A 13,399-nucleotide genomic window follows, 5' to 3' on the forward strand; every position below is an offset into this window, starting at 1 on the left:
TCTTGAGGTTTCTCTTAATATCACTTGATACCTTTAAGGTTTTGAAAATATCACTTACCTCCCCTGATAATTGCAAAATGACTCTATTAACCCTCACTTGATATATAATTCACATATCAAATAAATGGAACTCAAAAATTTTAATAAATAAAAGTCACTTTGTTCTTTTTCCAACAATTTTTCCACTCATTTTTTTGGATGACTATGCAATTTTTTTATATATTTTATAGTAAATTGAATTCTGTTTATTTTTTCCTTTTTGTGATTATGATAGAGTAGGATATGATTTTTTTATATTTATTTTGAGTTGATTTTTATAATGATCACAACAATTTAAAGGTTTGGGCATGGGTTGAGAAAGTTAGAAGAAAATATATGGTTCATAACAAATAGATTTTGAGCACATAGAGTTAAATTGATGCTAGTGTATTTCTTTGTAAATATCTTTTTTGTTTTGCAGATTTATATTTTATGTACTATAACATTGTGACATGGTACTATTATTAGAGATTGTTCTTAGAGTAAACAAAGTGACTTAGGGTCCTTTTATTTAGTGAGCAAAATGGTAGTTTAGAGTTTTTAAAAATTTTGTTACACAAATAATAAAAGTGAGGGAGGTAAGTGATATTTTTAAAGTCTTAGGGGTACTAGGTGATATTAAGAGAAATCACAGGAGAGGTTTCTAATATTATCCCAAATATAATAAAGTCAATTTGCAAAAGAGTATTTTGGAGCTTTTACTAGGTGATATTAAGAGAAATCACAGGAGAGGTTTCTAATATTATCCCAAATATAATAAAGTCAATTTGCAAAAGAGTATTTTGGAGCTTTCGGACGCATATTTTAGCATCATTTCTAACGCCCATTAGTGTGAGAGGCATTGATAGACGTTTTACCATTCAATAGGTTTGACTATAGCTTGGAAAAATCACAAAATGTATGCTATACATTTCGCAAGACGCAAAATGTATAGAAGTGCAACTAAGTGCAAGAAAAACTTTCAAATTCCTGCTAAAGCAATAAAGCAAACATACATGACACCAAAAAAAAAAAAAGGGGACCCACTAGTAAAATCATAATCATTAATTCATGCCCACTATCCGAATTAAATTCTTATAATCAATCGATTCAGTGTTAAGCAATCTTAAGTCTGTTTGATAACATAAAAAAGTGCTGAATCTGAACTTTTTCAGACATTCAGATGTTTTGAGTGTTTGATAAATGAAAATCCATTTGCTGAACTTGTTAAGTAGTGCTGAACTTGTATGCGTTTTTTGTTCAGCACAAGAATCCTAACTAAATGCTTAATTCTGATAAGAATCAATAGAATTACTTCAACTATCTTATCTTATCTACCAAATCTACCCTTGTTTGTTAATTATGTTCAAAATTTTTATCTAATTAAATAACCTAATATTCTCTATCTAATGATTTCTATTTCTTTTTCTCCCTTTTGAATGACTTTCACATCTTTTCCATACTCCTCATATAATATATTTCATATTTTATATTAATTTGATTTAAAAATAAATATTATCATTCTCATACCTAACATTTTTAGCTAATTAGATCATAGGTTCTATTTTTTTTTTGGATGAAAAGATATAAGGGCGAAATTGTCAAATTTAACTTATTAAGCATTCAGTTATAAATGTTTATCAAACAGTATAAATAGGTTTAGCATTAAAATTCAAACATTCATATATTTCTTTTCAGTGCTTAAAATTCAGCAATTAATTGTTTCAATATTCAGATTTCAGAATTCAGACTTTAGAATTCAGATTCAGTTTTATCAAACGAAACCTTAGTCAAATTGATAACAGCATTAAGAATTAGGAAGAAGTTAATGATAAACAACAATTTAATTCGGAAAACTCCAAATATGAAGTAAAAGCCGCGACTGCTTCAGAACAGCAGGATCAGAATCACGTTCAACTTCTCATCCATTTTCGACCCATCAAACATTCGAACTGGGTTTTGGTCCTTTCACGAAAATTATAGACCTTCATCTCATGTTCTGATGCACCGAGAATCATCCAAAAAGGGCTGTATAACTCTAGTTACAACCGATGTTCCAAAACTGCATTGAACTGCCAATCTTGATCTAGTTTACTCTTTGATACACTAAAACCTATACAAATCATGAAATACGATATAAATCACTTTATTATGCATTTCATTTCAACAGAAGACTAAATGTAGTAGAAGTAAATTACATAAACTTGGAGCTCATCATGTCTTAATAACAATTACAAATTACCGAAACTACAACAGAATTAGGGCATAAGGAGGTTGTATTTGGCAGTTGGGCGGATTGATATTGCATTTTCATTTAAATGGGTTATTGTTATACCCAACCAACCCAACTTTAAATTGGATTGATTTTGGATTGGATCATATTATTATTAGGTTATCTCAAATAACATATTCTTAAAAGGCATGATAAATCAATCTAGAAGTTGAACAAGTTAACTGCTGTCGTAAAAGTAAAATAAACATGAGTTTTTATTTTAAGATTCTTTTTTCTTTTAAATAAAAATTTAAAAATTAATTGAAAACGTAAATATTAGAAATGTCAATACAAATTGGTGAATAAATTGTTAACACATGTCCAAATGAAAGTGGTTGGACATATGTGTATTGAATATTGTATTTATTGTTTTGAATTATTTTTAAACAGTTTGAGTATTATTAGGTGCCAAATAAAAAATTCAACCCGTCCAAAGAATACATTGAATAATTTTTTATCCAACCCAACAAAATCTATAACCCAATTGACGTAATCCATCCTTTAAATTAATGAACGGTTGAATGGGTTATCGGGTTTTTTTGCCGGCTATACCTACAATTGAAAGTTATCCACAGTGCTTGCATAAGATAATTTACCGTAACCACCCATCAAGGATGTAACGCATTCCCACTTGCAAGTCACTGAAACATTAGGGGGACTTTACCTTCAGTTCATCGCTAACATCCCCGAAGTACGAACTATCTTCAACCAATCTTCTCTTTCCTCTTCCTGCAATAACTGAGGGCGAGATAGCAGTGAATGGTCCATAACATTCAAACCCAGAAATGATATACTGCGTAGAATAGGAGACATATCATATTATAACAAGAAAAGATTCCTATAGCAAATCATGAGTAAAAGATGCAGTGTTTAGCTGTCTTTCGGCTTCATAGTTTTCTGAGAAAATAAAAGAATCTTCAAAAATGGAAAAAACAAAAAGAAGTACCTTAAATTGCAACTTCGGGAGCCGCCACATTGGCACCGTGTCTGTCATGGGATCAATTCGTTATCGACTATTATGCAGGGGATGTGGGCAACCTTGGACCAGTCTCGTCCTTTCTCCCATTCTAACCTTGGTTTCAGCAGTGGACAGCCCCTGATTTCCAGTTTAGTGAGGGAGGCAGGCAGTCCCTCTTCTGGCAGCCACTGGAGGAGACTGCACTCAGTGATTACTAGACTTTGAAGAGAGGTGAGGTGCTGAAGACCCGAATAGTTTAGTGTTTTGATATTCTCACTTAGGAAGAGTTTGAGATCTTCAAGAGTGCAAGGCAGCAGCCAGTCCTCGTTTGGAAAGGACTCTATTGCTTCATCCATGACATGAACGGACAAGGATCGGAGGCAGGGGAGTCTCATCAAATCCCACTCTCTTGGACTCGTCAGGAGCTTTTTACAAGAGGTAATCCAAAGTGTTCGTAGGCTGGTGGGCAAACCCCCCTCTGGAAAGCGCTCAATTTCTGGACAACGGATTAATGTGAGTCGTTGAAGAGATGGAAGAAGTGATTCCATCCTTGCCGGCAGTGACTTGAGCTTCTTGCAACGCCCGATGCGCATCGACTTTAAGTTGGGAGCTGGCAATCCCTCATCTGGAAAAGACATTAGATTATCACAGTCCCAGATCAACAAGGATTGAAGTGAAGTTAGAATACTACTTTGATTCCCAATTCCACGTGGAGGAACGGACAGCATCTCCATACTCTTGCAGGTATCAATGTGAACATCTTTTAGCATGGGGAACAAGCCAAGCGAGACAACTTTGATAGAGTCACAATCTCTAATTTTCAACCACTCAAGACAGGCAAACTTGTTCAGTTCTGGGGATAGCTCTTTCAAATTCTCCATGCGTGAAACAGTCAATTGACGAAGAGATGAGAGTTGTTGAATGTGTTCCTCCAAGATGCTCAATCGACCATTACTGAGCACAAACCTGTCACACCCAGATATCTCCAGTATTTTGAGTGATGAAAGTTGTTTGGGCAATTCTCCGACGAGTTTGGGACAATCCATTATAGAGAGGTTTTCAAGACTGCAAAAGACTTCACCTTCTGGTATATCCCATTTCTCCAACTGTTGCATATTCTCAATCTTGAATATTCTGAGAGATGGAAAAGGTTTAATTTCACAATTGTCCCCATAATACATGTCTTCAGTCAAGGCTGATATGTTACTCATTCCAACAATTTCAAGGGATTTCAAGGACTGAAGCTGCCCAAGTGCGGGCAAGCTTAAGCAATATTCACAATTCATCAGACTTATGGATTCTATATGGCAAAATGAAGGGGTTTCGAGCCAGTTAGGAAATCTTGTCCCACAATATCCATTGATTTTCAAATGTTTTATACTTGAATGAGGCTGTAGACCATCAAGCACATCTCTGGCAACTTGCGAACCATTACCATCATCATTCCACTTCAAAGTTAAACTTTCAAGCTGGTTCTTGCCCTTTATGTTTGCCATTGATGCTTCTCTTCCACCAGAAATTTTTTCCAGCCCAGAAATGAGTAGCTTACCGCCAAGCATAGGAAGTTTTCCCAACTCCTCAATTGTCAAACCATAGTCCTTGCCTGCCACAAAAGCAGTTAAAACTTGAAGGTTTTTCAGTCTACCCATTTTCATTGGCATTTTCTTCAGCGGGACCCCACTAATATCTAGAAAACACAAATTAATTAGCTTTCCTAGATCTTTGGGCAACTCCTCAAGGTGTTTGCAATCTGACAACAACAAAGTTTGTAGATTGTACAAGGTACATATCCAGTCCGGTAGCTTTTCTATGGGTGTATGAGACAGATTCAGGATTCGAAGTTGCTTGAAATGCCTAAACGAGTCAGGCAACTTAAGTATACTTCGATTGTACAATGATAGAACCCTTAAGGACTTGAATCTGGGTAACACATCATGTAAAAATTTGTTGCTTATTATTTCATCTCCGAAAGCAAAGTTACTCCTACAAACTGGATAGAATGTTCTTAAACTCTTGGCCTCCCTCAAGAGTTTAAGCTTATCAAATGTGTCATACATGCTAGGATAATATGTGAAGTTACGTACACTAGCTGTTGTACCATAGCCCGGGTAATGATCTTCCAACCTGAGACAATATTTTCCAGAAACAAATCTAGCCAAATCATTGATAAGATCGTGCATAGAGAATGTATTGTCAATTGACTGCCACAACAATGACCTCAATCTCAATTCCCGCAAGTACACTCCACCTATGTCTTCAATACTTTCATTATTTCTTGGGTGCTCCAAAAGTCCATTAGCATGCCATAACTGAATTATTTCCTGTTTAGAAAACCAGAAATCTTTATGAAACACAGCACAGTAAGCAAAGCACCTTTTTAGATGGGAAGGAAGATGCATGTAACTTAATCTCAACGCTGGCAAGATGCCATTCGGATTTCTTGTCTGGTTCCATAAATCATTTCTTAAAATCTCTTCCCACTCCTCAACCGTGCTTCTTGAACGCAAAAGCCCTGCAATTGTTTTCACAGCCAAAGGCAACCCTTCACACTTGTTCACAATTTTTTTTCCTATCACTTCAAGTTCTGGCCGTATTTCATTGTCTTTGCATCCAAATGCATGTTTCTCAAATAAGACCCAAGAATCCTCCTCAGATAACAAATCCAAATAATGAATTGACATTTTACGACTCATCATAAGTGCAATTCTCTCATCTCTTGTTGTCACAATTATCTTACTTCCCTCAGAACCACCTTTGACCAGCATCTTCAATTTATCCCAGTCATCGTAGTCATCATTCCAAACATCATCCAGTACAAGAAGAAACTTTTTATCGGTTAGGCCTTGTTGTAGCTTAACCTGGAGGGAATTCAAACTCTCACTGGAATCAGAGAATGAAATGCCAAGTTCCCTAAGGAGTTCCTTTGTTATCCTGGTAGCATCATACTCTTCTGATACACAAACCCATGCCTTGGTAGGGAAATAATTCTTCACCCTCTTATCATTGTAAACCAATTGGACCAAGGTAGTCTTACCAATCCCACCTTGTCCAACTATTGGAACTACAGCGATATCGTCTCCCCTGTTATCCTCAGACAACAACAATTGGAATATCTTCTCCTTGTCAATATCTCTACCATAAACAGAGTCCTCATCGACCAAAGAAGTCGAAGGCAGTCGATATGATCGTATTTTCGGTTCAACAACTTGCAAACCTAAGGGATTGATTTGCTGTATAAATCCCTCCAGGCTAATCACAACTTTTTCTATATCAGGCATAATCCTTTTAAAGAACTGATTACTGAAAGATGAAAAATAAGTGGAAGCACTTGCCAGGATGTTGGTTGAGCTTTGGTACTCGGATTCTACCTGAACTCGCAGAACTTCAGTGTTGATCTCATCGAGCAAATCATCTGCCTGGTAAACAATTTCATGAAGCTCCACAAGCCATTCCTTGACGGCTTGGTTGCTTATTTCCTTGTTTTCTGCGTCATCAAGCACTGCTCCAACTGCCAGTAAGTTGTTCTTGAGCTTCTTGAGGAGTTCATCATCAGCTTTTCGCTTACGAAACAAATTCAGGAACTCTGGGGACGCCATCCTATCAAACAGCACTTGAAGGAAAGCAGAGAGAAAAGAGCCTCCGACTAATGCAAGAGCCATTTTTCCAGGCCAAGGTAAAAGCAAAAGAAGCTTGCACAAGGAAACCAGAGAAAGATAGAGAAAGAGAGAGCCCTGCAATAGCTAAGAATGATAGGCTTCGAATTTCGATTTGTGAAGCCAATTAAGCTTAAAGAAAAGAAGATGAACACTTGTGCATTTCTTCACACGGTGCAAAGTCAATAAAATGCACCAGTCTCAATTATGCTGTTGGGACCCAAAAAAGGTCTCACCAACCAGAACTTCCGATGGAGAGAGAGGCACAAGCAATTACTGGATGGAAACAAGTGGTCAAAGCTAAAGGGATATAAAAAGTTACAATTGTTAGAGAAGCAAACTAGGTTGGATTTTTACCTTTCGTGATTGAGTAAAATAAAACTACTGTTTTATAAAGTTTTTGTGCAAGTAGAATGTCAAATGCTTACAAATTTGAGGCTCTATTACTGGAAAATAAAACTGGAAAATAAGGAATGTATGTTCTTCTCAAATTTCTTCTCATGCAATTATATTGAGAATCAAGAGAAACTCTCCACTATTAAACTACAAATGTAGACAATTTCGGTCTTTGTTTTGTTACTATTCATTTGATATTTTATTTACCTTACGAACCAGACAGCATTTTGGGAACTAGTCCTTTGTTTTTGGTGTGCTTTTGCAGATGGGTGTAACAATTTGCAGCCTGTGAGTACCAAAATTCCAGCATTGATTCTTAGTCTTTCTCAGTACTTGGTCAAAAGAGCCGGCCGGCCATTATTTATTTATTTTTTTTGTTAATGAGAGCCGGCCATTATTAGGGCACTAGACCCACACAAAAGAAAAGAGAAAATTACAGGTTTTGGTACCAAATATTTAAACTTTACAGACTAAAATTACCGATATTCCAAACATTTAATACCAAAATTGCAATTTTCTCCAAAAGAAAATGCATAACCTTTAAATAACGAAATTACACGAATTCCCAAAGCACGTTGTAAAAGTCTTTTCTCGAATTTTTTGGATCAGTCCCATTTCACTGATAAGAAAAAGTGAAAGCGAACAAAGACAAGTTGCCAACTTGATGGAAAGAGAGACTTTCGTCGTCTTTGCTTGATTTTTCAATGGTGGAAAGTTTGGATGTATACAGGCTGCCCATACAGATGATACTAGGAGGTATAAAACGCGCGATGCACGTAGGCGACTAAAGATAATATGCCCTGCCAAATATGCGAATTAAGGAAGTGATTGAATTTTGGTGCATTTTTCTTTTATCCAACATTGCATGCAAGTTCTTTTTTTTTTTTTTTTTTTTTGTACATCAGTATGAATATGCATGGCAGTTGACAGAGAGAAAAATATCATTGAGCTATATAGATTAAGGTTGATAATCCAAAAGTCCATTAAACTTCAAGGCAATGCAAAGACTTCAAATCCATTGCATTACATGAATTTGGCAACGATGATGATAATGTACCTGGCTGCTGCACTGGATAGTAAAATCACAACTATAAAGCGAGGTATTCTCTACATTTTCAGAAAACCTAATAACTTGCAGGTTGAAGCTTTGTAAGTTGGTGCTATATCTTTTTAGATTCATCACCCGTGGCTTCTGATGTAACCAAAGTTATGAACTAATCAAAATGCTATTCAGGCCTGTAGTCAAAATGGATAAAAAGCAGCCGCGTGTTTTTTTGTAACCAAAGTTAGCATGAACTTTATTGCTAAACATCAAAGGCTAATAAGTACATTCCGTTCAAACATCTACTATCAAAGCTTAACATCAAACTAAGGTAACCGAAGTACATTCATTATTAAAGCTTGATAAGTCCATTATCAAAGCTTGAAGCATAAACAACAGTAACAACCTAGCTATTACATAATTTCTGTGCTTGAGTCCTCCAAGAACTATAATTACATAATACACATTAACTAAAAAACATCCAACGAAACTGCACTCATAATCCAACGACATGCATGCCTAACACAGGACAGTAGATTCCTTCCTCTTTACTGCTTAGCCACATGAGCACTCAGTTCAGCATTCTGCAGCAAAAAATCAGAAACATAATCATAAAATGCATAAGCACAAATAACCAATGAATTCCTAGTCTGTACACATTATTTATTCAGTCAAAAGCATTCAAAATCATTCAAGAAGAATAAGTGTAATCATTTAAAACAGCCCTTACACAAGTAACTTATAAAGATGCCTTGGTACACAACACACCGAAGTAAAAGTAACATCTTGCAGAAAGAACCAAACGCAGAAGAACATCATTTACAGGATATAAAGCAGCATTTGTCAAAACCTGAAACAAAAAGAAATAACCAATGAATTCCTAGTCTGTACACACTGTATATAGTGAATGGATAGGTTTTGCTGGTTTAGACAATCAAATAATCAGAAATAAGAAAGAAAAACAGCCTAGATTCATAGTCTAATGGTCTCTAAAGAAGTTCACAAACAGATACAAATTTCGGGATCCAGCCCTCACAGCTTAAAGTAAGCAAGGGATTTACAAGCAACTGACTACATCAATGATAAATGATTTATGAGCACAACATTTTTTAATACCTTCAGCAAGGTACTTTTCTGACATTTTCATGAAGCTAATAACTCTAACTGGTCAATCAAAATACACCGTATAAGAAATTAAGATTCCACCTACCGCGCAGACTGTACAAATATACAGAGTGATATGAAGCCATCCAGTCTGAATCTTCCACTCCTCTTCTGATCAAAACTCTACAAATTACAATTGAAAAGGGAAAAATTAGGCAGAGCCCATAAAGCACAAGTAAACTCTAGGTAAAAATTAGTCAGAGCACATCAAATGCAAGTTGGCTCCGAACCCTCAGATCATTAAAACACAGATCATGATAAGTGTTCAGAAACTGGAGATTTAGATAACATGTCAAATCAGTTGAGTGTCAAAGTGTGAGATCATTAAGACACAAATCGGTTGAGTGTCAAATCATCGAAACACACACTGTTCAGATCATTAAAAAACACAAATCAGTTGAGCATCAGAGTACTTCAAAGGTAACAGGTTTGCTATATGCATATAAATCTTCACCATTCTAAGAGAAACTGGAGATTGTATATAAAATAGAAGGTAACATACATGAAGTTTGCTCAATCTCCATCTTAATTAACTTTTTTTGGGGGGGGGGTGCAGTTCAGATCACCTCATGAGTAAATAAAAGAATATCACCAGAACTCAAACATTTATCCAATTGTATTGTGAAACTTACACCTAACAATCATAGTAAACAGTACTATAACCTTGTAGACATCGTCTGGAACAAGATATCCACGGCCCCTGCAGGTAAACAGATAAAATATCATGATTAGCCCTTGGGTCAGAGCATATAAGAGGAGGTACCTCAAACTGTGAAACTTAAACATTCATTTGACCCAATAACTCAACCTGAATACGTGCTATGCAAGATGTCAACATGACCGTATATCTTAGGCAGCAAAACAAATATGCTTCGATTGTTAGATGTTTTACATATAACAACACATGCAAGGATTTGACCTATCAGTACTGCATCAAATAAGTTACTTTTGCTAATATCTAATGATCAATCCTAATCGTGCATACTAAAACAACTACTTTGCTGAAAGATCAGTTAGTTTCGAGCTGACAAACTTTTTAGCTCTCATCAAGAAAATTTTTAGAAGAAAATGTTAAAAAGAGATTCATTTGACAGTTCTGGCCAATTCCCAGCAACAATATATTATTTAGCCAAACAAACATTCCTCAAAAGAAAGCCTTTCAGCAATTTTTATACCATCCAAAGTTCAAAGGCAGCACAGAAAAAAATTAATAAGCAGCACGCAAGGAAAGGAATAATAGCCAAGAATGAAGGAAGATAAATTACAGATCTTCAAGGAAGCCATTGGAAACCCAAAAAAAATCAAATGAAAATTTTAGTTAACAGTTAGCAATAATAAAATAAAGCTGGAACTAAGGATAGACAATCTTTTCAAATGGAAAATCACCTCTCCAAGTCTGCAAAGGCTTGTTGAACCTACAATGTAAATCATAGAGTATAAATTTAGCCAGTGAATTCCTACTGCTTAGCCAATGAATTCCTAGTCTGTACACACACTATATAATTATTTAGAACTTGGCACGAACAAGTGATTGCAACCCAACAATTTAGGAAAAATTAATTAATTTTGTTATCAAAGTGGATAGAGGGACCATTAATTTTTTTTGAAAAATTTAATTAATTTTTTTTTCTCTGAAAAAAGAAATTTACAGGATATAAATAACCAATGAATTCCTAGTCTGTACACACTATCTATGGTTTCTCTGCTGAATGACAAGACTGCGATGCTTATTAGGCATTTTGAGCACTGTACATTGAACAAGAGTGAACATTGTCATCATGGAGCGGAAGACATTTCAAATTCAGTTAAGGAAAAATAATTGATACAGCTTTTTTTATTGCTTCCATCCCACACATAGACATAACCATCACAACCTCAAGTAGCAAATGTACCATAGCTACAAATTAAAATCAGTTTTGACACAGAACCTGGCAAAAAGCTAAAGGTATTCAATCAATAGATAATTGTAATAGATCCAACTCAATCATTCAACATATAATAAATCAAGAAAAGATAGGTCCACCAGTAATGATTCTTGGCATTGATTTTCCTTCTTAACAAAACCTGAAAAACACATAAAGGCCAAAGTTGCCAACTTCCAATAAATAACTGGTAAACAATAATCTCTTTGTTGTGGATAAATATATATGCAGCACTTAAATAAGATGAAATCCAATTTAATTCACGAGGTAGACAATGTCCCTTCCACCTCCAGGTTTCGGATGACATTCAAAAACATACCTACACATATAAACCCTCATGTAGTAGACAATTATCAAGGTCTACCTGTTTCAATCTCATTCAATTCTTGACATGAAAGAACTTCATTTTGCTGGAAAGGTATATCCAATCACATTTAAAAGCTGCTTTGATTGAATAACAGAACATGTTCATCAACTATATCAATTCATGTTGATACACTTAGTCTCAGGTTGGTACACTTAGGCGCAGGAAGTACATCATAAGTCAGCCTAGAGTAAAAAAGTGTATAATTTTTTCAACCTTTTCTCTTCCTTTTTTTTTTTTGCTTTAACTGTTTCCTTTCTCTGTTTCCTCTAAGCAAGGACGGTTTGTCAGTCATTGTTATAATAATCCTTTTCTTATGATGACAGAAATTAGAGAAAGAAAAAAGAAATGAGTAATGAGGTTGTAGATATACGTTGGGAAAATGTTACCTAATTCTGCAAATTAAAAGAAAACCAGATAAAAAAATATATTTGGAGAAAAATCTTACAAGCAGTAATTTGAACTTCGACTGGCCATCACAACAATCATCTCCGCATTGTACACCTTGTTGTTGCTGAAAATTGCCTCAATCTACTCAAGGCATGACAAAATAATCAGGAAGCAATTAATTTTTAATATATTACAAATAACAAATAAAAAAATCCAATTACATATAATTTGAAACCGAGTTGTAGTCAACATATCTTTAACTTTTTCTTCAACGTTTCACAGAAGCAAATACTTCAAAATAATGCAGTAAGAGATGCCGAGGATAGCGACGAGCTTGCAGCGGATTTCAAAGTGCTCCCAATGGCTGAGAGAGGATCCGGCGAGAATGAACCTGAACAGGAGGGAGGCAGAAGAGAAATCCTAGGACTGGTAGGAGAAGGGAAACCCATAATCCTGGGCGTAGAATAGAAGGAGCCGATAAAGGAGAGGGAGCCGATAAAGGAGAGGGAGCCGGTGTAGTGGTGGTGGAGGAGGAGGAGGAGTGAACGGATGAAAAAGCGGAAAAAGGAAAAAAAGGGGAAAAAACAGAAGAAAAAACGGTTAAAAAAAGCCATCAACCTGCATCGTGTATATACTTATACATACATGTATACATATTTATGTTCCTATACATAGACTAAAATATTTATATATTTATACATTCATATATACATACAAACATTCATACACATAGGATATATATATATCTATATATTTATTTATTTATTTATTTATAAAATTTCACGGAGTTTTACATGTGTACATGGTGTACATAGAGATTTGTTTGAACTCTTAGCAGAACTATAAGCCGACAATGAAAATTGAAATTATATACACTACGATCATCTTGATCTTTGTGAAAGAAAGGCATTCACAGTCACCTACAATGCTTGAGCCACCATTTCAGAAGGTTTGCTATTGGCCTTCATGAATTATTGATGGGGATGCAATTTGATCTGTTTGTTGGTATGCAATTGACTAATCATTCAACTGTTGCTATCGCTCTATGCAACTTTAACAAATAGTCAAATCTGATATAGGGTGAAACCATTGATGCGGTGGTGATTTATTGGTCGTAGATATTGGTCACAAGAAAATGTATTTTGCTTATTGAGACACTATTCATAAATCGTCTAATAAGTGTTTGCCTTCAATGGTTTCTAAAAAATTGCAATGCATGA

At 35.3% G+C, this 13,399-nt stretch overlaps 1 protein-coding gene and 1 long non-coding RNA gene across 6 annotated transcripts; both read right to left on the reverse strand.

Moving 5' to 3' along the window:
• Positions 1–1,725: 1,725 nt before the first annotated feature.
• LOC113732450 (putative disease resistance RPP13-like protein 1) lies at positions 1,726–7,058 on the reverse strand. 3 transcript variants are annotated; one of them, XR_011840742.1, is made up of 3 exons: positions 3,237–7,058; positions 2,955–3,028; positions 1,726–2,131 (listed from the first exon to the last, which is right to left on the reverse strand). XR_011840742.1 is itself a non-coding variant. In XM_072080431.1 (2 exons), the coding sequence occupies exon 1, from the start codon at positions 6,905–6,907 to the stop codon at positions 3,281–3,283; it is 3,627 nt and encodes a 1,208-aa protein (XP_071936532.1). In that variant the 5' UTR covers positions 6,908–6,965; the 3' UTR covers positions 2,708–3,028; positions 3,237–3,280. The 3 variants fall into 3 exon arrangements, 1 of the variants encoding a protein (XP_071936532.1); XR_011840743.1 differs by having other exon boundaries at positions 2,955–3,083; positions 3,237–6,965; XM_072080431.1 differs by lacking the exon at positions 1,726–2,131 and having other exon boundaries at positions 2,708–3,028; positions 3,237–6,965.
• A 1,569-nt stretch (positions 7,059–8,627) lies between these two features.
• On the reverse strand, positions 8,628–12,774 carry LOC113708963 (uncharacterized). Of its 3 annotated transcripts, none has more exons than XR_011840744.1 (5): positions 12,238–12,774; positions 10,136–10,203; positions 9,550–9,626; positions 9,070–9,189; positions 8,628–8,923 (listed from the first exon to the last, which is right to left on the reverse strand). It is a non-coding gene; the product is annotated as an uncharacterized lncRNA (long non-coding RNA). The 3 variants fall into 3 exon arrangements; XR_003452549.2 differs by lacking the exon at positions 9,070–9,189 and having other exon boundaries at positions 12,238–12,320; positions 12,401–12,764; XR_003452547.2 differs by lacking the exon at positions 9,070–9,189 and having other exon boundaries at positions 12,238–12,757.
• Positions 12,775–13,399: the final 625 nt, after the last annotated feature.

This window comes from Coffea arabica, chromosome 2e, assembly GCF_036785885.1.
Source record: "Coffea arabica cultivar ET-39 chromosome 2e, Coffea Arabica ET-39 HiFi, whole genome shotgun sequence".
NCBI lineage: Eukaryota > Viridiplantae > Streptophyta > Magnoliopsida > Gentianales > Rubiaceae > Coffea > Coffea arabica.